We start from the raw sequence: 22,367 nt of genomic DNA, 5'->3' as shown, positions 1-22,367 counted from the left end.
AAGTTGAAAGCTCCCAATAAAAACTTAAGTAGGATCCTCTTCCCAGTAAGATGTTAAAGTTCCAGTTAAGAAGGCGTAGGAATTGTATTTAAGAGTGTGACTTGAGAAAGCTCTCAAAAAAAAGTGGAAAGAGATCAACTGGAGGTGCAAATACTTTGCAGAAAAAAACCCACTTGTGAAGCCTCTCACTGAGATGTTAAGTGACTTCTGAAACAGCAGAAAACTAAAGGGCCCTTTATGTGATTTTTAATGTGCTCTGCCTTACAGCTTTCAGTCCACACTGCCTTCAACTGACTTGCATTAAGCTACCTGATACAAAAAAGCCTGAAGAAATTATCCTGATAGAATTTCAGTGGTGGAATCAGTCACAAGGGGAGAAGCAAAGGAACACCCGTGTGAGCCTCATCTTACCGTAGCCAGCCGTTTGAGCAACTGGATGGCAAGGCGTGGAAGTGCAGGGTCATGCCTGTGGTAGATGTATTTGGCCAAGACTGCAATAAGATTGTTTCCATGAGCACCTGGAGAGAACACAATTAAAATCAAAGAGAAGAAACTGCAACAAGTTGTAACTATTTACCAAATAATGATTTCCATAGCAGAAGGTGAGAACTAGATCAGTCTTCCAAAACAACAAGGCATGGGCCCAGCCACAGGTACTAATGGCAACTGACTTACTATATTCTGTAACTACACCCATCTCATTACAAAGCAGCAAACAAGCCACATTTGCTTAATACTTCAGAAGCTGTCCTAAAGGAGAAAAATGCCTTAAAGGAGAGAGAATAGGCCTCCTCCCATCACTAGAAACCACTTTTTGGAACCTTGAAATCTTAACTACTGTTTGTGATGAGACACGCACTATTTGCAATTAACACAAAAGCACAGCTGCCCAGGCTGCCCCCATGGAGAAATACATACCATGCTGAGTAAGTGCCTGTTCTAATGGAGATACCACGCTCGAGGGGGGTTTCAACCGGATGACGTTATTGGTGACCGAGAATGCCAGCTTAACTGTTTGGATCAGCAGTTGACCTTGGCCTTGTGACTCATCACTGTGTTTCCAAAAAGAAACCGAAGTAAGTAACTGAAATAACCGTGTTGACAACTGACATTTATTATTTGCACAACAGTCAAAAAGGAAATTCTATACTCTGTCAATCAGGGGTTATAAGACATTTTTACTCAGACTGCCACGTCACCACACACAAGCTGCTGAAATACTGACTTTCACATATTCACAAAAAAATATTGCCTACCCAGCCCTGAGTTTTCAGCATTGAACAAAAAAGAAAAAGAGTCTGACAGCCTACTGTCATTTTTTTTCCCTCTTTGGGATACAGAGATACAAAACTTACTAAGACAGAGGGAGAAACATTTACAGAACCAATCTCACAGAAATTATAGTGAACCAAAACTGGATTAAGAGGTAACACTGGCTCCGATTCTGGGTTTTTCCTAAGACCTTCCTTATCAAATAAACATTTTGGAGAGACATTAAAGCCAAAACCGCTTCTCAAATAGGTCTCACTTTCTCCCTGATAAGTCTGGATTCCCTCCCAGACTTGTTTGGAAAGAAAAAAGATCAGCAGACTTTATCATAAACAACCTGCTAACAAGTTTGACTGGCTATGTGTCAAGTAAAGTTGGCCAGGAACAGAGAACAGAGGAAAAAGTGGAGAGATTCAATCATAGCTAAGCAAAAGATTCAAGCCTTCAGACGGTCACATAAGGAAGTTAAGGCACTCAACACTGAAGGTATCTTCAATACTTCTAGAGTTCTTCAAGCCGCCTTCAGAACCACCCTGTACAGACTGATCTTCGTTAGCACTTCCAAAATCCCAGTTCAAGCCTTATTACAATTTATTCATGAGCATAGCTCATGAACCAGTTGAACTCTGGTGTTACCCGAAGACACAGAACTAACATTGGCTCTAATCTTCTTGCTTCAAATTCATTCATTCAATCCTACAAAATTGAGTTCCAAGTAAATTCTTTATAAAACAATGTAAGTGCTAGCAGACATAAACAATTCAGCACATTTACACCCACCAGCATGCTCCAAATGTCATTTATAAATAGAAAACTAAAACAACTGCCTGAAATGGAGGGTGTACAGCAGAAACCATATACAGACCTGGAACAAACAAGGCTTGTTCCTCCAGACCATACAAGGCAGGCTGCCATGGCTAGCCGCTACACTGATCCCCCATTACATGTAATCAAGACAAAGCTACATTTCCAACATCATTGCTGCTTTCCCCACACTACGGAAATGAAAGACACCACTCACCTACTGGACTGGGAGGCCATTACCATATCAATAGTGTCCACACCAATTCCCATGATGTTAATGACAGCTTGCCCTGCTTCAGTGTTGGCCAGGCTGAAGATGCACAAGGACTGAAGGCTGGGGGCATTGCTGTGAGTCACAAACAACACAGGACATCATCACTAGGAGCACTTGCAGTATTTTGCCACGTAGCATTTAGAAAACTACCAACAAAGTAACCTCTTAATTTCTGCAGTCCCACTGACCCCTAACCTTACTCTCCCCTTCTACTTTCTTTAGAGTGGATACACCAAATAGAAAAGTGAATGGCTGTCTGTCCCAGGAAATCTATTTACTGTTTTCTCTTTTTTCACCATTCTAGAAACCAACGTGGTTTGCTCTGTTCCTCATCTTCTTCTACCCTTCCTGCACTCAGTAACACAGAAAAGAGCTGAAACCACCACTATACAACTATGCCAGTTCACGCCTAGTCATTTGCATTTATAAACTGAAACAAAACAATAGACTCCTGTACTGTAAGTCAGGCTAACGCAGATACAAAATCCATCACCTGTCTTACCTACTGCGAGGATCCATTTCAGGGCATAAGTTCAGTATAGCATGGATCAACTGCAGAATTAGGCATCCTAAAACAGAGATTAAACGGACTGCTCAGTTTTCAGGAAGATCTGTTGCCTAGCTCCTACTACTTTCAAACAAATCACAGCATCTAGCAATACTGGTAGACATACAAAGCAAATTCCAAATAGCTGCTAGAAAAGGTATGATAAAAAAAAGGAAGAAAAATTTACAGATTCTGTCTGGGAAGACAGGCGATCCTTTTCATCCCCTCCTCTTCTCCCCCCTTCAACATCCTTACCAATTTTCTCTCTCACTCCATGAGAGTTATAGCGCCATTTGTGGTAATTTGGCAACAACTCCTTCAGGACAAACACAATGCAGGGCACAAGTCCTTGGCTCTGGGTGCTACCAAGCTGTCCCTAGAAGAAACAGAAATTTTGCTGTCCCCCTTCTGGTTTAAAAGGGACAAGAAACCTTTTGCAAGGAAGATGTGCCGTATGTCTTTAAAGCGTGAGAAAATCATCAAGCATGGGGACACAGATTTACAAGCGACTTCTTTTGTAGATGAGATGAAACAAAACAGTTTTTTGAAAGAATCGGACGACAGAGAAAGCACAAACAGTAGTGTGGAAGGGAGCATCAACCAATGATTACTCAGAGACCTGCTGCACAGGAGGTTGATCTCAGACACAGCTGTATTTCACCTTCCTACCATAACACCTAACAGCTGATTTCACATGCAGACAATTGCAGACGCACTCACCCGGACAAGAGTAGTTATCAGGTTCAGGAAGGAGATGGTAACACTGTACTCGCCTTGAGGCTGTTCTATGCTCAGCAATAGATTTCCATAGCCTCCAGCATTCATTCCCTCTGCACTGTGAAATGAGCAAGAGGGTTTATTACACTACTAGGTGACTAGCAGGATTCTGACATGAGTGAGAGATGTCAGACAATAGATTTCACACTGACAAAATGTTCTGATGACATGTTATGAATAGGTTAGGCCAAAAAAAAAAAAAGGGGGTGTGGGGTGTGGCATGTGGAATAGATCATGAATACCTAATCACATGATTCATACTGGACACTGGATTGGCAACAAACGGTAAGAACCCTGTATGGTGAAGGTCAGTCCAAACCTGCAAGAGAAAAAGTACAGATATTCTCTCTTATTCATCTATACAAGCCCACTAGTTCTCAAATCCAGCAAACCCAGAAGGTCATTTCCTCACCTTGGCTGGCATCCGAGCAGCCAGTACTGTCAAACAATTGACACAAGAAGCAATAACATCCACAGGGGGAGAGATTACAGTTGTTAGCCTACAAAAGAGAAACAGTATGCATAAAATGCACTGCCACCTGGAGTCTAGCCTATATACTGCATTTTTTTAAATGAAAAAAGCTTCTCTCCCACTGAAGTACACAAGTATAAAATCTAAGCAGGTACATACAGACACCAGAGTCTGCACTTTCAGTCTAGACTTGCCACCTCCCCCTCACACCTGAGTCAGACCAATTTACTGCAAGAGGCAAGGCTGGCAAGACAGCACTGTCACACTGAACAGTAATTTTGCAGAAGAATGTCAGTTCCCAGGCAGTTCACACTGACAGGAGAGTAAATAAGTACAACTGTTATAACACCTGGAAGTTACTGCTCTAATGCTATGTTTTATTCCCCTTTCATGTAAATACAGCTACCGATAAAAAATGCCTTTAGATTAATAGAACTGCACAACATTCAGGAAAGAAGTGGAAGAGGGTCCGTTCTGCTGCATCAAAGCATTAAACAGTGTGTAGCCGGAACAGCCTTGAGAACTGAACAGGCAACCTTGGGGAGCTCAAGCACAGAGACACACTTCTTGCAAAGCTCTTGGCAAAATTAGTAATTAGCCATTCTTCGAGCTCACTGTATCTTCTCAGCTACCTCTGCTGTTAGTGACTTCATGCCATTCGGTGACTTACCTCTGCAGGAGCATGTAGATTCGTGACGTGATTGGCAGAAGACAATCTGCTATTGATACATCAGTGCTGATGACTTTATGAACCAGATCAATTATTGGCTTGACCCTCTGGCAATGCTGAATCACATCTGGGTAAAGAAAACTAATACTAGAATGCAAAATCATACTTAAGTAGCAATCAAATCTGAAACAATGCACATTAACTGCAGGAGGGGGCCTGGGAAGCAGGACCATAAGTAACAATCAGTTAGCTGAAAGGAATGTGCTCAAGCTTGTGGGTCACAAGCCCTGGTGATAAGACATGAAAAACTGCTGAAGGATATAGAAACAGGGACTAAGCGTCAAGTTGAGACTATACAAGGAACAAGGCGGTTGGTTAGTCAGATTGCTCAAGGACATGGTACAAGAACTGCAGACATTGTTATCTTTAACTGTTGCTGAATTGCTAAATAGCTAGCGTGAGATCTTCGCACGAGTTGCCACATAGTTATAGAATACACAAGTTTTTGGACCAATCAGAATAAGATGTAACAATTGCTTGTGTGTATATAATCATGCTACTAGGCTAATTAAAGTGACATTCGCTTGCATCAAGCTGCGTCCCGTCTCTCAATCGTGGCAATTAACCTTACCACACATCCCCACAGTCATTCCCCATGCCAAAAAACATTCGTATTAACCTCAAATTGATACCAATTAACAATTATTTGTTCTCTTTCATACTCCCAGATATCTCACCTGCTGTCGATACGACATGGAGCAGCATCTCAATCTCACAGGTAAACAGTGTCCAGCTGCTGTAGGAATATTCCCATCGTACCAAATAAGCCCGATCATCCAACATTACTTGGCCCACTGTTCCCTGAGGTATCCGCAGATTTGTTTGACCTAGTCCTGAAGATTGAAGCAGGTGAAATAAAGTCACAAATTTACCCACAAGTTAAAATCCAGATAAAGAACTAAATTCCCCGAACCATTTCACAATGAGAAAAGGTTAAGTGCAGTTTCCTTACCAAGAGGATAAAGGAGTTTTGGAGCCTGTCTTCGCCAAAGTGTGCCGTCTTCATGAGAGATCACATCAGGAGGTTTATGTTTGTACAGTTCAATATAGAAGGACATTTTATCCAGGAAACTGTACACCTGCATACAGACAGAGCTTAAACAATACAGCTGAAGAGCCAGACCTCCTTAAAAATGAATCAACCAGGTCATTTCCAGGAATAGGCAAGTTTTCTTGATGCGTACAACATCCTCCTAATACACCAACCCTACGAAAACATCATTAGACAGCCCACATGTCCAGACAAGCCTCATCTAATGAATCAGGAATGCCTTATGGGTAAAGCACAACCCGAGAAATTAGCCATTTTAATCTTCAGCCGCTAGAGTAAAAAAGTGTTCTAAAAGCCAGAAGTCCTGCAACAGCACAGGACTAAAAAGGAGCCCAGTCCCCTGCTCTTTGACAAAAGCTTGATGTCTGTTACCTAAGTCTGTAATTGAGATAAGCACAAATAACAGAAATAATCACACAGCATGTTATCCCTGACTTAAAATAAATCATCTCCAAAACAGCAAGAGAGATCCTGTACCTTTTTTGCAGTAGATTTATCAGACACAAGGGCTTGGAGCAGCTGAAGGAGCGGAGTAAGAAGATGGGGGAACATACCACACACACTGTCCAGGATAATACCTAGACCTGCAGTAGGTTCCTGGTGGTGGAAACAGAAAACAAATGTCCTATTACTAAAAAGAAATGCTAAAATGGTCTCAGCATAACACAAGGATACAGTTCTTTTTTAAGGTGTACATTTAACATTAATCATGCACAAAAGTATCACTCCAGTCCTTGCACAGACTAAAGCATGAGGCAGTGTGCAAGTATAAGGCAGGAAGACTGTAACGCACTACGTATCATCCTAATTCTGTGACAACAAAAAAATAAGCACGATGCTTTTGCCAGCAGTTAGTTCAATCCTTGCAACCCCAGCCCTGGTTTAAACTATCACCTATATTAAAACTTGTTCCAGTATCCTTCAAGAGTAAAGCCAAGGCTGTACCTAAAAGGCAGGAAAGGGCAAAAGTAAATCAAAGATTGATACAAACAAACACTAGCTCCTCAGGCCCTCCTAAAACTAACTAAATACAATCAGTCTGTTCATTTCCTAACAGGGGATCTTTTATCAGGTTTTAGTTATAAGCAAGGTCAAAGAAGTTGCAAACACACTCACTGTCTTCCAGAAGAGCTGAGGAATGCTGGAAGCTGCCAGAACTTCACATGCAGCATCAATTATATCCTTCACAGGAAGAGAGGACAGAGAAAAATAAAGGTTAATTTACACAGGGAGATTTAATCTCAACCAAGTTCAGCCACATCTTTGGAGGAATTTAAGTTTCCGTGTTTACCAGCCAAGATTTAACTACTTCCTCTAGTCAAAACAGAAAGACCCAGCACACCCAAACCCAGAACACACAGGTAGGCTAAAGACATGCTCCTTATCATGAGTGGATTGGCCAGGACAAGTATGTTCACTTATAACTGCAAAGGGCTACCTGATGTCTTCTCAGACTTGGAAATGGAGTATATATTATTTCCATTGTTTTGGAAATAACACATCAACAGTTAATTTCAAACCCATAGGACTTCAAGTGCAAGACATGCTCTTTCACTGTTAATCAGCCAATTTGCAGAGGTCTTTACTAAGTTTGCATTGTGTAAATGTAGCAGGAGAAAAAGCAAATCACTCTTCAGTATCTATGTCACAAAGTTTTCAGTCTCAAATGCAGGACTACAATTCAACAAAAGTAATTATCATCATTTATGACAGGTTATTTTAAATTAGGTAACAGACACAATGAGCCTTGAATGCTTACCTGCTGATTGCCCAATGTATGTAATTCCAGTGACGTCAGGACAAAGGAAAGAAGTCCATAAATACACATACAAGCTGTGCTGGCAGTACACTGGAAAGAAATACACAAGACCATTACAGGAAAGACTGAATTACAGAACATACTGTAACCGTAATCAGTCTGCTCTACAAACTGAGTAACTGCCTTTTTCATACATCTTTGCTGCAGTCAGCAGAGGGGCAGCAAACCAGGAAGCATTCATTAGTTAAGGTCCACGTTAATGCAAAATATTTCACCAAAATGAGAAGTCTTGCCACTACCATTATCATTAGAAATGTCTTCCAAACATAAAAAAAAATTAAGCATTTCATGTTCAAAGAAAGCAAAAGGATTTGCCTTCCCTGGTTTCTGCCTACGAAGTAGTTTACATATACAGTATTGTCTAATGAAACCATATACAGAGAACAGTGCAGTGTTAAATAATCTAATACCCAAGACCCACAATGCCAACTACACTTTTGGAGGAAAATCAACAAACTGTGATTAAAAGCAGTCCATTCTGCTCCGAAGAGATGTAGTTCTTCAAAACTTACAAAAGCTTTTTTTTATTATTCTTTGGGTATAAAAATATGTTTCAACTTCATTTCTGATCTTCAGTGAAAGAAGGTAAGATGATGTGTTTTACTGCATCTTCTGCTTAAAATCAGATTTAGTTTGAAAGAACACTGGTTCAAAATCATCCACTTCCCGTCACACCTTTACATCAGTACAATTAAAAACCTTCAAGAGCTTACATATGTAATTATAAGAAACTTACATTCTTCCCCCCACTGCTCAGTGATCGCAGCAGCTTTGTCAGATACTGAAAAACATTCAGCTGGATAGCAGTGCTGCCCATTCTCCTGATAACGTTTGTTGACTCCTCTGGGTTTACAGTGTGACGGAGCAGAGCCCACGCCAAAAGCACCGGAGCATGATGTGAGACATCCCCTAACTGCAGCAGCTGACTGTCCATCTCCTGCGCAGAGACGGGACAAAAGCAAAACAACTGAGATCTTCTGAAAGAAGTTTATACTCAGCAAGCATACAGCTGACTGCATCTTCTGCCTAACAGTCACCTTTCCATGCAGGTAACTATTTCAAACATGGAACTGACCAAATTACATGTTTGCAGCCTCGGTCTCATTTTCTGCACTGTCTACTGACTTACAGTTGGTCCAACCTCAGATGTTCTCTGCCCTAAAAGCACCGACACTAAATCTTTTGTTTCATTCCCTTCTGGAAGCTTCGCAATGCCTATTTCTTTGCACAAATCTTTCTTTAGAGAAAGCCCCAGGATAACCAAGGAAATATAAGGGCTAGAGGAATTAATTTAGTTCTTATTTGCCGCAGAATGTTATGTGGATGCTAGTTCCTACACCTGGTCAACAAACCCAAGGACCAGACACTTAGAGACATAATCTTTAAACAGCACTTCTTGGGTAATCTCAGTAAATTCTGTAATGTTAGTGCTGATGAGGGGTTATTCTGCCAGCACTTTACCTGGTGGATGCACTTGTTATTGGCTAACTTGTGCTCTTCCGTCCTGTCATCCAAAGCACGCTCATGGAGGGAGTCAATTTCCATGCCTTCCACCAGAATAAGAGCACTAAAGTAGCTACAAGCAGGAGAAGAACAAAAACAAGTAGATCATAAACTTTATTTAAGAATTCAGAGGGAGGGCGGTTTAAAAAATACAAGTGGTCAAAAAACAACCTTTAGTTTGTTTTTGTTCAGCTGTTCTTGGAAGCAATAAGAAATTACATGAAATTACATCCAAATTTTGTCTTGAAATGCTAGTATATGACAGATTACGATCTTCAGAACTACCATTTCTGGTTGAACAGACAAAAAAAGGTCGCTGAAATTTGATGATCGCTTTTCCATCTTTGTAACTTTCTGCCACTTGGCAGAATTTTCATTCTGCCTGGCTGCAGCTCCAGTTATGTCCCATGCAGCAACACCAAGACATTACTGACATTTTGTAAGCAGGCCCACAATAGCTTGATCTGAGGCAACGCAGTTAACAACACAGGTTAGAAAGGGAATGCTAGCCTCCGTGCAGGTAGCAGCCAGACTGCCAGCACAGGACTCCGAAGAGGCAGTTTCACTTTGCTACCAGACCACCTAAGAAGGAGTAGCACTGTGTCTTCATTGCCGTTCTTACCAGAGGCAAAATTATATGTAAGATTAAAGCTAGTATATGGATACCTCTCTATTTGCAATCACACCTTCGCTTTGCCACAAAGCACCAAAGTGACCCAAAAAGCTATTATGCCTTCATCAAGATAAGCTTAGCCTGAAATAGTGGTGCTTTGAAGAGGCAGCAGCAAGAATTATAAATGCTTTTTCCCTGAGGAAAATAATTGGTTTGCTCTATACTCACTTTACAAACATACATGATACTTACCCAATACGATCCACCAGGTGATCCATGCTCTCATCTACCAAATGTCTGTTGGTTTGTCTAGTGCCAAATCCCTGTTCTTTGAACATCTTTGCAAATGCCAGAAGTTCATCAGGTGCCATTTCAAAGTATGCATAGTAGAGGAAGATGACTTCCAAGAGCATGGACTGTTCACGGAGGCATTGCACAAACCAACGGGAGACCTGACGTTCTGTCTGCACAAGGAAAAGTTCTACCATCATATGTTGAAGCTCACAGGTCAGTCAAAGCAGTTACAAACCGAGAAGTGTTGAAGCATTTCAACAGCTTGTGTAGCCAGCGGTGTGTATCAATGGCAAGGAAAGCCACTATAAATACAGAGTGGTGATGCACACTGTTAGTCTGGATCTGTTAGCCTAGGGCTATCAATGGATTTATCACAAGGAACAGTATGTTCCACACAACACTCTCTGTTTCTGAGCCAAAGTGTGTTCTCTTAAAGAGAAACATCCTGTTTAACTGTATCTGCACATACGCATTTTCCACTACACTACATATGCAGAAAGACTTTACAAGTTTGATAAATAATGGCAGAAAGAAAATACCATGAGATTTCCATGCGTTTCCCATGTAGGAGCTTCTGCTCTGTACAGCGCTTCAAACTGTTTCCGGTAATTAGGAACTAGTTCCTTGTCCAGTTTTTCAACACACTGGAAGTACTGTGCCTTAAATAAACAAATAAAAGTGAACTTCTTACATGCACCTCACCTGCTTTTTACAATCACAAGTAGACAATTACTACACAACTTAAATATTTAGCCTATTTCAATGACATCACCCCGACGAAAAGGTTTCTTTACTCACTGTGTAAGGGTGCCTCTCATCCTGAAAATAAGTGAGTAGATGGAGGACGCAGCGCAGAATGCAGATCCTCTCTTCATAGTAATAGTCAGCAAGCTGTGAATATATAGTGTAATCAATACCAATTTAGTATTCTCTCCAGCTCCCATACACTTTCCATACATTGCCAAGGCCTTCCTCACAAGAATATATAGTGCTCAAACATTACTACAGATGGAGTTTCAACTAAGCAGTTTTTAAGATATCTGGAGAAAAAAACCAAACCAATATTTAATTAACTTTACAAAAGTCAATAAAACATGCCCATAGGGATATGTCTATAATTACACTGCTAAGAAACTTGGAAAAGAAAGGCAAAAAGACAGATGATCTCTTGTTCCTCATGCCTGTTACCCTCTGTCAGATATAATCATCAGTCTCCATTTCAGAGTTGTCACTTCAGACAGTAACATAAACCTACAAGCTTTGGAAAACAAGGAGGCGTGTCTGCCCAGCTAAATTCCCTGATACTAAGCCTAAAATTTCCTTTCTATAGCAACTGTTAACACTGTTCAAACCTATAAGCACATCCCCTTATTTCAGAACCAGTTTCTAAAATTTGTTCTTTATATGAAGGAATACCTCAATTATTCCAAGATTTTCTGGATCCATAGAAATAAGGTTGGTTCTCTGTCAACAGATCTTTTCAACAGAAAATACAAATGGAAATGACTAACCTTCAGCATCAGAGCCTGACTCTGCCTTTCATCCTGAAGAACTGTCTGTAAGCAAAACATAACAAAATAAATATTTATTGCAGAAATACCTACCGACAAAATACATGTTCACAAAAAAGACTGACATAAACAAAGGACATTTTTTTTTTTCCATTTCTTTCGGAAAGACAGATTCCAAAAGCACAAACCCAAACCACTCATTTTTAACTACATATTTATTCTTCATCTCCACTCGCTCTCCTTCACAAATCTGTAGCTCTCCTGTATTCCTGACATAGAGAGCCGAGTTCCTGCAGAGAGATCAAAGCAGGAAGAGATACTAGGAAGTTAGGCCTGGATATCTGCTATCACATTCCTTAAAGCAGCATTTGGGCATTGTAATTTCAAAGAAAAGCTACAAAGCCATTTCCAAATAAGAACTCAGACTAACGTGACCATATGCATGAACAAACCATGGGTATTAAGGAAAGATGTGGAGTAAATAGAACATAAATAGGAGCTATGGACCTTCAGTGAGTCCCTTGTTCCTCTGTAATCCTCTTGCAGGTAACACTGTAACAACTGCACACTCTGCTCTTCATCCAGACCCTGAGGGTGGAGAGAGAGAGAAAAAAAAAAAAAGATGCTCTGCAATGAATTAAAGGCAACTGAATCCATTAAAGATGAAGATTCACCCCAAATACTCAGGCAGCTCCTCTCTTCTAAACAAATAACTTCCAAAATATGTGAAAAGAAAACTTTTGCATCAGGCAGATGCTTGCTTTAGTCACCACTTGTTTAAAGCAAAATACATAGGCTTTGATGTCACTTAGATGTAGCCACTTTAACTTCAGCAAAAGGGGCATAACCATCATTCAAATGAAGGTACCGTCCCCAGCCACTGAATTTTAAACTTCCAGCTTGAAGGAACATAAACTTGCAGGTAAACCAACAGTATTTTCAAACATGGCAACCGATTTAAGGGACAGAAGTTTTTAGCTGAGCAATTTCAGATGTCTTGAAAGAACCCGAGACCAAAACCAGGTGGCTACTTCTGAAAAGCAGGGCCCTTTGCAGCAGAAAGAGATGTTAACCAGAAAAACCAAAGTACCTCATGGTCACTAACCACTTTTGAAAATTTTGACCTACAGCCTCAACATGTACTTCTAAGCTCCTTCAGACTATTTTGAACTGAAAGGAACTTAAGTTTGCCTCTATTCAACATCAACAAGTTTACTTAAATATCAGAATCCAAATAATAATGTATTCCAAGTGCAGGAATAAAATACAATCAGATAGCACCTTCACTCACCAAAAACTTGCTGACCCTCAGACCCAACTCTTTCAGTGGGGCAGCCACATCTTTATCAGCTTTTATTTTTTCTGCTGAAGTTGTACTAAAGAAAAAAGAAATTTTAGTCATTAAAAATGCATGGTTCCAAGGAATGAACTAAATAGCCCTAGTTTTATCATTTTAAACTGAACATTTGCTTTTTCCTCAATGGCCTTTAAATATTTCATACAATATTCTGTAACCTTCTCACCAGACAAAACTCAACATCGTTCATAACCTTATTACTATGATAAATGCAGGCTACATTCATTCCACCTGTTCCAATAAGGGAATCCAGTTATCCTTCTGGGATGACTGAGCGTCAGGAGGAGTCACTTCCTCACAGCCTGCATACTTGCACGTAATTGCTTCAGCTCAGCAGAGGCAAGGGTTAAGAGCTACCTGACATCGGTAATGAGAGCAGAAACTGCTGTTGCTTCTTTCTGATCTGTATTTCGTGCCCAGGATGTTATGTGGATTCAGTACTTTTTCTTACTACTCCTCTCCTGAAACTTCCAAGTCATGCAAGGACTAATAATCTATTTCTACGTAATCAGGAAGAAATATTCAACATGATACTCTACTTATTTAGGAGACCCCGTTTTAGAGATTAATTTCTAAGATCAGGCAATCACCATACCTTGGCGGTTTATAGTATGAAAGTCCCGCTAACAATCTCTGCCAATGCTTGTTCAATTCTGCTGCAATCTGTGCCTAAAAAAAGAACCAAATACTACTGAACAGACTCCTCCTCAACATATACTGCCAAGTATCAGATTTGTTAAATTTAAGTGCAGCAAAGGAATTTCACCACCACAAAGAGACAGGAACAACACAAGACAAGCATTTTTGATTCAGACTGATTCAAAGTACATTATTGTACAAGACAGCTCGCTGCCTTGCCTAATCACAGGAAGGGAGAGAAAATAGGAGGCAATGGACTGGATTCACAACCATTTGGATTTCCAACCTCTGGGCAAATTCTGGAAAACATGGGCTCCATCCCTGCAAATAAGGAAGCAGGCTGTACCACTCATGAATACACCAGGCCAGCCAGCCTAGAAAGTAGCACTCATGTCTTCTCCAGAAGGGAACCACCTTTTCACATACACCCTTCCAGGTAGTTCATGAAGCAGCTATTAACAAGGAATGGAAGAATGAACAAGTGGCAGAGATAAAGGAATAAAAATCACACTGAGGGAGAAGAAAAAGCAGCAAAGCACATTTTCACTAAGATACAAAGAGATGTACAAATAATATATTTGGCCATGGAGTCCATTCAGTTATGGGCAAACCTGCTTAGCAAAACAGGGACTTACTGGTTCTCTTAAAGCCGATCTGCCGAGAAGAATTGTCCATAATTCTCTGCTGCTCCTGTAAGCAAAGGGAAAAGGCGGAGAGTATTTTAATGATGAACACTATTTCAGACTGCCATTTAGCTTACCCCTTTTCAAACCTGCAATTACATCAGAGCAGATTGCATTGCAATATAAGATGTAAGAAAAATGATTTAAGGAACATTAGTTTTTAGCTGTCCAGTTTCCCATGTCCTGGAAGAACCCAGGAAAGTCCCAAAGAGGGTGACAACTGATATAGCAAGACTTGCAAACTCCTGTTAAAGAAGCACCACATTTATATCTGTTTCCTAGCTCAATGTGATTGTGCTACTTGGATGTTTGAGGTTAGTAAAAAGAAACCCAATGAAGCACAGAGCAGTATTTCATGCAGTTACGTTTGATGCTCTCCTCCGAACAAATTCTTCTGTAACAGTTTCATCCTCCCCTCTAAGTGGAACATAAAACTGGAATTGAAGAACTGCAACACCTTTACAAAAGGTAGAATCATTTGCTGCAGGTCTTCAGAACATTTACCCTCGACTTCTTGTTTCTCCCCAAGTATGCTGCACAAAAGCCAGTCTGCACTATAAGGTACTACAGATCAAATCCTGACCCTGCTACATACATCCAGGAAAAATGAATCTCCCCACAACAGCTCTGAAAAAAGATGTTTACTAAAAAAAATATTTCAGGAACTTAGAGAAACGATCATTTGTCAGCAACGTAACCCAAACCAGGAGTTAAACACCACAGCTCCCCACGCAAAGACTATCTACAAAAGCAAGAACACTCATTAACTTATTTTTAGAACAGTACCATCAAAATAACTCATGATGGCAGTGAAAGTCATATGCAACTTCTGACACATGGTGCCACTTAAATGAACAGTGAGACCTATTATTTCCAGTACACCTAACAACATAATTTCCACCAGCTAATTCCTCGATAGTTGGGTGCACCTCCCAGTGTGTAAACTAACGAACCTCTCCGATTCAGTCAGCTGCTGCAGGCGCAACTGCTGCGCCCACACTGGGCACTGGAAGGCCACTGAATTGTACTGGTAAAAGAACTGCCCAGAACTGAGCACCAGCCCGGCAGAGCCAGCCCTTCTGCTTTTTACCGCGTCCTAACCGCTTCAGTCTGTCACAGAGCATGGTTTGGTGCTGGTTTGTTAATTGCTCCGAGACAGCTAAGGAGGGAGAGCGCTCTCCAGGTGATCACACGTGACAGCACAGCAGCGTTGTCCCAGGAGGGCTTACAGGCATTCACTGAATAAGAATCAGACACGTAGGAACGCTCCAGAGCATAAATCGTTACAATAAACGCCAAAAAACGTGTCCAGGGCAAACAAAAGCACCAATCTAAAGTGATGACTGAACTTGGGGTTCAACGAATCGCCTCCTTTACACATCCTCCAGATGGCTACGCTGGCCGCTCTGTCGGCAAAGGGCTGCCCAGCAGGTGAAGCCCAACGGCCCCGGGACCGGCCAAGGCCTGGTCGGCGCCTCCGGGCGGCGTGAGTGGGGCTGCAGCCTCGCCTAAGCGAAGGCTCCTCGCAGAGCTACCGAACGCTCCGCCTGCCGCAATACGGCGGAGGAAAAGAAACGCAAGAGCCGCCGAGCAGCCACCGCCGGCCGCGGGGCTGAGCGCCCGGGCTCCCCGCGGGGCGCCTCAGCGAGCGGCACAACGGCGAGAGAGGGGCGGGGCATGGCCTCGCCGCGCGCGCGGGAGGCGGGGCCGGGCCGGCGCGGGCCCCTCCGCCGTTAACCCTCCCTGCCCCATCACCTCCCCCCCCGCACCGCCCGCCGCCGCCCCCCTCATCCCGCCCCGCGGAGGGTCCCCGCGCGCGGCCGGGACTGGGGCCGCCCTCGCGCCCCCCCTCGCGCCCGCCGTCGCCGCCGCGCCCCCGCACCTCGCGCACAGCCCGCCCGCCGCCATCTTCGCTCCCCTCTCACGTGACCCGCCGCGCTGCGCCCTCCCCCCGCCTCTCCGGCGCCGGCGTCACGTGGGGGCCCCGGCCCGGCCCCGCCCGCGTCATGTGACCGGCGGCAGCGGCAGCATGGCGGCGTCCTGCGAGGTGGGTGCGCGCTCGGCTCCCGGTGCAGCGGGGAAGGCCGTGGCCCCTTGGCGGGACCCGGGGCTCGCCCGGGCAGCGTGCTCCGGCACCTTCCGGGGGCTGTGGCGGCTGCCGCGGCTCTCCAGTAGGGAAGCCTGGGGGAAGGGGGGCCGCGCCGGGCGGGGAGGAGGGCCGGTGCTGCAGCCGGACGAGGGCTGCCCGGCCTTCGGCAGCACGCCCGCAGGAGGCTTCCACGGGCAGCGGGTGACGGGACGGGCAGCAACTGCTTCGTCCGGCGGGGGCTGGGTGCGGCGGGCCCCGCGGCAGCTGCAGGGCGGGTGTGGAGGAGGGAACTGCAGCAGGCACAGGAGAATGAAATAACTCGGCACTGAGATAGGCCGTGTTACCGGAGCCAGGCGGAATCCCTCCCTGTCTCACGGCCCGGCTGGCCGGCTGCCGTGTCTTGCTGTTGATGCAAGAGCTGGGCTACAACCTTAAAATTGCCAGACCGAGGGGAAGGTCTGTTTCAGCCTTTGCCTAGCATGTGCTACTTACTCTGCCTCTTTTCAAACAAGTCTTAAGCTTCCGCCTCCCCTGTGCTTAGAAATAAGGGGTGGGACCCCAAAACCATTATTAGCTGTAGTTAGATATTGCCCATGCCGCTTCCATTTTAATGACTGTATGATTAATTGTTCTCCCATTCTGTTTAAAAATGAGTTGCGATGGCAAAAAGATTACACTTGGCCTGATTTAGCTGTAAAGCAACAGTAAACCTAATGAAGTTGTTGGGCAATCAAGTATTTCAGGCCAAGGATGCCATAAAGCAATGCATTAGCAATTCGGAGTCTTCAGTGCAAAGTCATGAATAACTAAATGTTCCAGAGCCACAGTGCAAGGGAGCTTGATGGTACAAACTTCAATGGTTGCCCAGTAATACTACTACTAAGTTCTTAATCAGCTTGGTAATCTGGTGATACCATTCAACACTGGATGAAACCCCAAACCAGAACTTTAAATAAACTTCTAGTCTTCCATGAGCTAATGTAGATATTAGCCGTGAGCCTGGCAAAACAAAATTTAATAAGCTCATTGCAGATCAGCTTAAGATTAGACCAGAAAGGATGAAGCAATCCAAAGTTTCAGCTGGAGATACCTTATCCAGCAGGGATAGATACAAATGGATCAGCCGTTCTATTGCCAACAGAAATACAGAAACTGATACCTTTAAAGAACCCCAAAGAGGTGCCAGTGTAATGGCGTTGGCTTGTGTATGGTTAAGACATAACATCAGATTACGAAAAAGGAGAAGTAAAGGTTGCCAGAAAGCAATAAATGCTGGTGAGAATTGCATAAGCAATTGCTGGTTGGGAGTGCCCACAGTACTGCAAAGATAAGATGTGATTTAACCCAACAGAGTCATCATGTACATTGCTGATTATCTCAACTATTTATCTTATAGTCCAAAAGTTTAAAGCAAAGTTTAGTTTGGTTGTGAGCCTTGATTCAGAGAAGGGGAAGTGCTGTAAATGCAGTAAGCGTTTGTGAGACCGGGGAGTGAGGGGGTATAGAAAACAATGACAGCTTTAGATCATGATCAAGAATGTCTTACAAGGTTTACTTACCCTTGAATTTGAGAGAAATAGTGCATGCCAGAGGTTAGTTAAATAACTTATAAAGTAAGTAAGATAAAGTAAGCATTTTTAGGATGACACTTGCTAATATTTGTCCGTTGTCATTAATGACTAACATTAAAATATTTCACATATTTGTACACATCTAGAGTCTGCGTAAAGTAGGAGTGTGGGATTCTCACTTGGAAAATGGGAATGAAGGTAGCTGACGGGGAAGAGGCTGTGCGATGAGTTAAAGAGAAATGGAGCCAATATCTTTCTTTAAAGATAAGGAAGAATAAATCAGACTTTTTTATTCATGTATGAAACTGTGTAATAATTACATGATATGGCTACAACACAGCCTAGAGTTAAACAGAAAATTGCCAATATGTCAAGATGGACTAGAAGTGTATTTTAGAATACACTTTTAGAATTTAGAATTGCTGTAGTAGCAAAAGAAATTAAGCTGCTTAATACTAAGGGTGTAATAAGCATCCTCTCATGGCTACAGGCAAGATGAGCCCTGTTCATTTTTCTGTGCTCAGATCTCCAGCTTAGCTTGACAGGCAATAGATCAAAATTAGATAAAGTATACCATTTGACTCCCCACCCCCAGCAATTGTGATATTTTCTTTCCTACTTCTATTGTAAATACTATGCAGCATTATAAAACACCTGCTGCAGTAGTAAAGTATTCAATCATAACACCAGTGACAGAAGGAGAGAGAGGTACGTAGAGGGTTCTGCACACCAGTGGGAGGAGAAATATTTAATAAAAGGAGGAACATTCTGGAAAAACATACAGTGAAAACTACCTACAAAATTAGGTTCCCAAGTTACCTTTACACTTTTAAATTAACTATCCTTCAAATTCACACCATAACAGTGACCCTTCTGGGAATATGTATGGCTTATTTGCTTCACATTTCAATTCAAAGACACTGCAACAGAAATATTTGAAACTGTATCTGAATACTCCGGTGTTTCTGCCACTGCAGGCTGACCTCTCGGACTCTCAGAGGAAGCTACCGGTTTTGGATGACCATTACCTCATTGGTTTTATGGGGGTTTTATCCACCTGTGTGTTGACATTAACAATTGGCACATAATTATCAGTTTAAATTAAGCTTAAGACCGAAACAACTGCGTGAAAGCTTTAGCTTTTTTAGCAGTCACTTTAATTGTTCGCTTTTTTTTTTTTTTTTTTTTTTTTTTAATAGGGATTGCAGTAGCATGAAAAGGAGTTCTTCCTAATGGACAACTATTGAGCACATCGGGGACTCCTGAGAAAGATTTTGAAAGCTTGAGCCACATTGGACTGGAATCATGTTAAACAAGCCAGTGCTGGTGGAATCCCTGATCGTGTTGATCATCGTTCTCTTTGTGCACACAGCGGTGTGGGACCGGTATTCTTGGTGTGCTGTCGCTCTCGCCATCCAGGCTTTTTATGTCCAATTCAAATGGGACCGTCTGCTCCAGCTGGGGGGGGCTGTATTCCAGTTCCGTGCAGCAGCAAACAGCGGCCTCCTGCCAGCCAGCATGGTCATTCCCTTGCTGGGCATAGTGATGAAGGAGAGGTGCAAGTCTGCTGGCATTGTCTACTTCGAACGTTTTGGAATAGTCGTAGCTTCCACTGGCATGCTGGTTGCTCTCTTTCTGTCTGTGATAGCAGTTGGCATCACAAAACCTGTGCCAACCAACACTTGCATACTTACTGGTGTGGCTGGCAGTGTAATTATCTATACCATGAAGCACTCTTTGACTGTTTCAGAAGTGATAGAGGTCCTAGAAGTGCTGCTAATATTTGTCTACCTCAGTATGATCTTGCTGTACTTGTTGCCTCGATGTTTCACTCCTGGAGAAGCATTGCTAGTTCTTGGAGGTATAAGTTTCGTTCTCAATCAGCTCATTAAACGCTCCCTGAATGTAATTGAGGGCAGAGGTGATCCCATAGACTTTTTCCTTCTGGTAGCCGTTGTTGGAGTTGTTCTTCTTGGGCTTTTTTTCACTGTGCTCTTCATTTTCATGGATTCGGGTACGTGGATCTCCTCCATGTTTTTCCACATGATGACAGCGGTGCTAGGCTTAGGGGTCATCATGCCTTGGCTGTACAGACTGATCCAGAGGAACCCTTTGTTCTGGCTGCTCCAGTTTCTGTTTCAGACCCAGACAAGAGTTTACCTTCTTGTATATTGGTCCTTTTTGGCTGCTTCGGCGTGTGGTGTAGTTTTCTACCAGAATGCTAAGAGATCATCTGAATCTAAAAAACACCAGGCCTCAACTATAACCAGGAAATATTTCCATTTCATTGTTGTAGCTACTTACGTTCCTGGACTAATTTATGACCGCCAGCTTCTCTACGTCGCGGCAGTACTGTGTCTGGCAGTGTTTGTCATCTTAGAGTATATTCGGTACTTCAGGATCAAACCATTTGGCCAAACCCTTAGGCATCTGCTGTCTCTCTTCTTGGATGAAAGAGACAGCGGACCTCTAATCCTGACTCATATTTATCTCCTCCTTGGCATGTCCCTCCCAGTGTGGTTGTTCCCCAGATCTTGTGCTCCTAAAGGTACCTTGCCTGGGGCAGGGGCACTGGTCCCCTACTCTGGGGTACTGGCAGTCGGGGTAGGAGACACCATTGCCTCCATTTTTGGCAGCACAGTGGGGGAAATCAAGTGGCCAGGAACAAAGAAGACCTTTGAAGGGACAATGACTGCTATTTTTGCCCAGATCATTGCTGTGGCTCTTATTCTGATCTTTGACAGCAGTGTGAACCTCAACTCCAGCTATGCCTGGATTCTGGCATCTGTGACCTTAGTTTCACTTTTGGAAGCTTATACCACCCAAATTGATAATCTGCTGTTGCCTCTCTACCTCCAGATAATGTTTATGGCATAGCAGTGTTTCTAGGAACAGAGGTTTCTCCCTTTCTGGAGAGAAGTGGTAACAGAATATGCACAGCCAGGAGAGCTCAAAGCTGATAAAAACACTGCTTTTGGTACAGCAGATAAAATTGTTCGAAGCAGAAATGAAAAAGACCTATTTAAAATAAAGGGTTTGGTTTGGTCTTGGTTTTTTTCGCCCCATTTAAAACACCATGAGTTGCTTTATGTTCTCACAGGAACACAAGCATAACTGATAAAAACGGCATTTGTGTTTAATAATCCAGTTCAAGTTTCTTCTGGGTGCCCAGAGGCAAAGGAAGTCGAGGCAGAAGAGGTAAGTCAATTAGGAAAAAAAGAAATAGAAAAATATGCAGACCTCTCACATGTTGCCACCTCTGTATCTTATCAGAGCCAAAACTCGTTTTGCTGTACTGAGTCCTGCCATCTTGTACTACTGAATACGTGAACTCCGTGTTTCTGTATAGGCACAATGTAAAGCGTGTTTTAGAACAGGGGTGGCCGCACAGAGTGAGTACGACTGTCCAGACGGAGCCGGTCACTGTCGGCAAGAGCCGCGCTAACACGCTGCGGTGCACGGATGCAACTTCAGACCCGGGAGCTGCAATAGCTCGGCTCGCCCAGGGCGGGCAGGGGAGGTTTGCGAATGTGAGAGACTGTTTATTCCAAACAGCGCTAACGAGGGTTGCAGTTTTAGCCCTGAAGGTTTATGCAACAAGAAGAATGTTTTTTCTTCTTCCAGATCTTAATCTCTAGATTCACGTGGAATAATATTCAATATAGGAGAAGAAGCTAAGCGAAATCACAGATAAAACTAATTACACATTAATGACAAAAGCAGAAAAATCTGTTAAAAGTCAATAAACTTTTCTAATACTACTGCAGTTTTCTACTTTTCACATTTTTTCAGCTAGATATCTAATCAATTTATAAAAATGCTTCTATCAACAAATTGAGTAAAGGCATTTAACTGTGTCCATTTAATTAAAATAACTACCATTTTGTGGCCAAAAAAACCCACCTAATTTTTACATATTGAACACTTCTGTATTGACGATCTCTTCTCGCCAGTTTGCCAGGTGTCCATTAGAGCAGAACAGGGCTCTCGTCTGCAGGAAGGAGTTTTAACTCCTGACGCTTCTTTGACTCACTTCTGTGAACAGTTTTGTGGAGCCCAAGCTCACGCAGCACACAGTACGGTCCCAGCCCTGGTCTCCATCTCGGGGCTGAGAGCAAGACCAGGGCTGAGGTGAAGCTGCTGCTGTGGGCCAGCGGAGCCGGCCCCAGGAGCCGATGTTGGGTTTGTCCCTGCGGAGCAGAGCGTGGCCCAAGGCACCCACCGCCTGCCTGGGGTCGGTGCTGCTTCTCCTGAGGGTCAGCACCGGCCCGTCGGCTGTGGTTAGTAACACGGTGAGTACTCGGGTACTCTTTGTAGGAAACCAAACTCCCTAACTGCGCTGGGCTGAGCTTCCTTGGCATCCA

The 22,367-nt window shown here is 43.1% G+C and overlaps 2 protein-coding genes across 2 annotated transcripts in view; one reads left to right on the top strand and one right to left on the bottom strand.

The window, feature by feature from the left end:
* NUP188 (nucleoporin 188) overlaps positions 1–16,325 on the bottom strand; it is a 29,429-nt gene extending 13,104 nt beyond the window's left edge. Inside the window, exons 1-25 of the mRNA XM_080402582.1 lie at positions 16,226–16,325; positions 14,296–14,350; positions 13,617–13,690; positions 12,956–13,040; positions 12,172–12,252; positions 11,665–11,709; positions 10,952–11,044; positions 10,693–10,812; positions 10,112–10,323; positions 9,205–9,319; positions 8,480–8,680; positions 7,684–7,773; positions 7,041–7,106; positions 6,402–6,521; positions 5,826–5,952; positions 5,551–5,706; positions 4,814–4,940; positions 4,084–4,171; positions 3,914–3,990; positions 3,615–3,729; positions 3,150–3,270; positions 2,850–2,916; positions 2,291–2,419; positions 919–1,052; positions 412–518 (exon numbers count right to left, since the gene is read on the bottom strand). Of these exons, the coding sequence (XP_080258708.1) occupies positions 412–518; positions 919–1,052; positions 2,291–2,419; positions 2,850–2,916; positions 3,150–3,270; positions 3,615–3,729; positions 3,914–3,990; positions 4,084–4,171; positions 4,814–4,940; positions 5,551–5,706; positions 5,826–5,952; positions 6,402–6,521; positions 7,041–7,106; positions 7,684–7,773; positions 8,480–8,680; positions 9,205–9,319; positions 10,112–10,323; positions 10,693–10,812; positions 10,952–11,044; positions 11,665–11,709; positions 12,172–12,252; positions 12,956–13,040; positions 13,617–13,690; positions 14,296–14,350; positions 16,226–16,251 (2,631 nt within the window). The 5' untranslated portion in view covers positions 16,252–16,325. The remainder of the gene's footprint in view (positions 1–411; positions 519–918; positions 1,053–2,290; positions 2,420–2,849; positions 2,917–3,149; positions 3,271–3,614; positions 3,730–3,913; positions 3,991–4,083; positions 4,172–4,813; positions 4,941–5,550; positions 5,707–5,825; positions 5,953–6,401; positions 6,522–7,040; positions 7,107–7,683; positions 7,774–8,479; positions 8,681–9,204; positions 9,320–10,111; positions 10,324–10,692; positions 10,813–10,951; positions 11,045–11,664; positions 11,710–12,171; positions 12,253–12,955; positions 13,041–13,616; positions 13,691–14,295; positions 14,351–16,225) is intronic.
* Positions 16,252–21,764, top strand: DOLK (dolichol kinase). The gene is made up of 2 exons (XM_080402637.1): positions 16,252–16,390; positions 19,203–21,764. The coding sequence occupies exon 2, from the start codon at positions 19,309–19,311 to the stop codon at positions 20,878–20,880; it is 1,572 nt and encodes a 523-aa protein (XP_080258763.1). The 5' UTR covers positions 16,252–16,390; positions 19,203–19,308; the 3' UTR covers positions 20,881–21,764.
* Positions 21,765–22,367: the final 603 nt, after the last annotated feature.

Source organism: Falco punctatus (assembly GCF_963210335.1).
Source record: "Falco punctatus genome assembly, chromosome: 9".
NCBI classification, from domain to species: domain Eukaryota; kingdom Metazoa; phylum Chordata; class Aves; order Falconiformes; family Falconidae; genus Falco; species Falco punctatus.
The sequence above is the reverse complement of the archived record's forward strand: the minus strand, read 5'-3'. Positions and strand labels throughout refer to the sequence as shown.

Bases quoted from the DNA above. Each gene is read 5' to 3' on its own strand.
- DOLK (XM_080402637.1), top strand. From the start codon at position 19,309: ATGTTAAACAAGCCAGTGCTGGTGGAATCCCTGATCGTGTTGATCATC.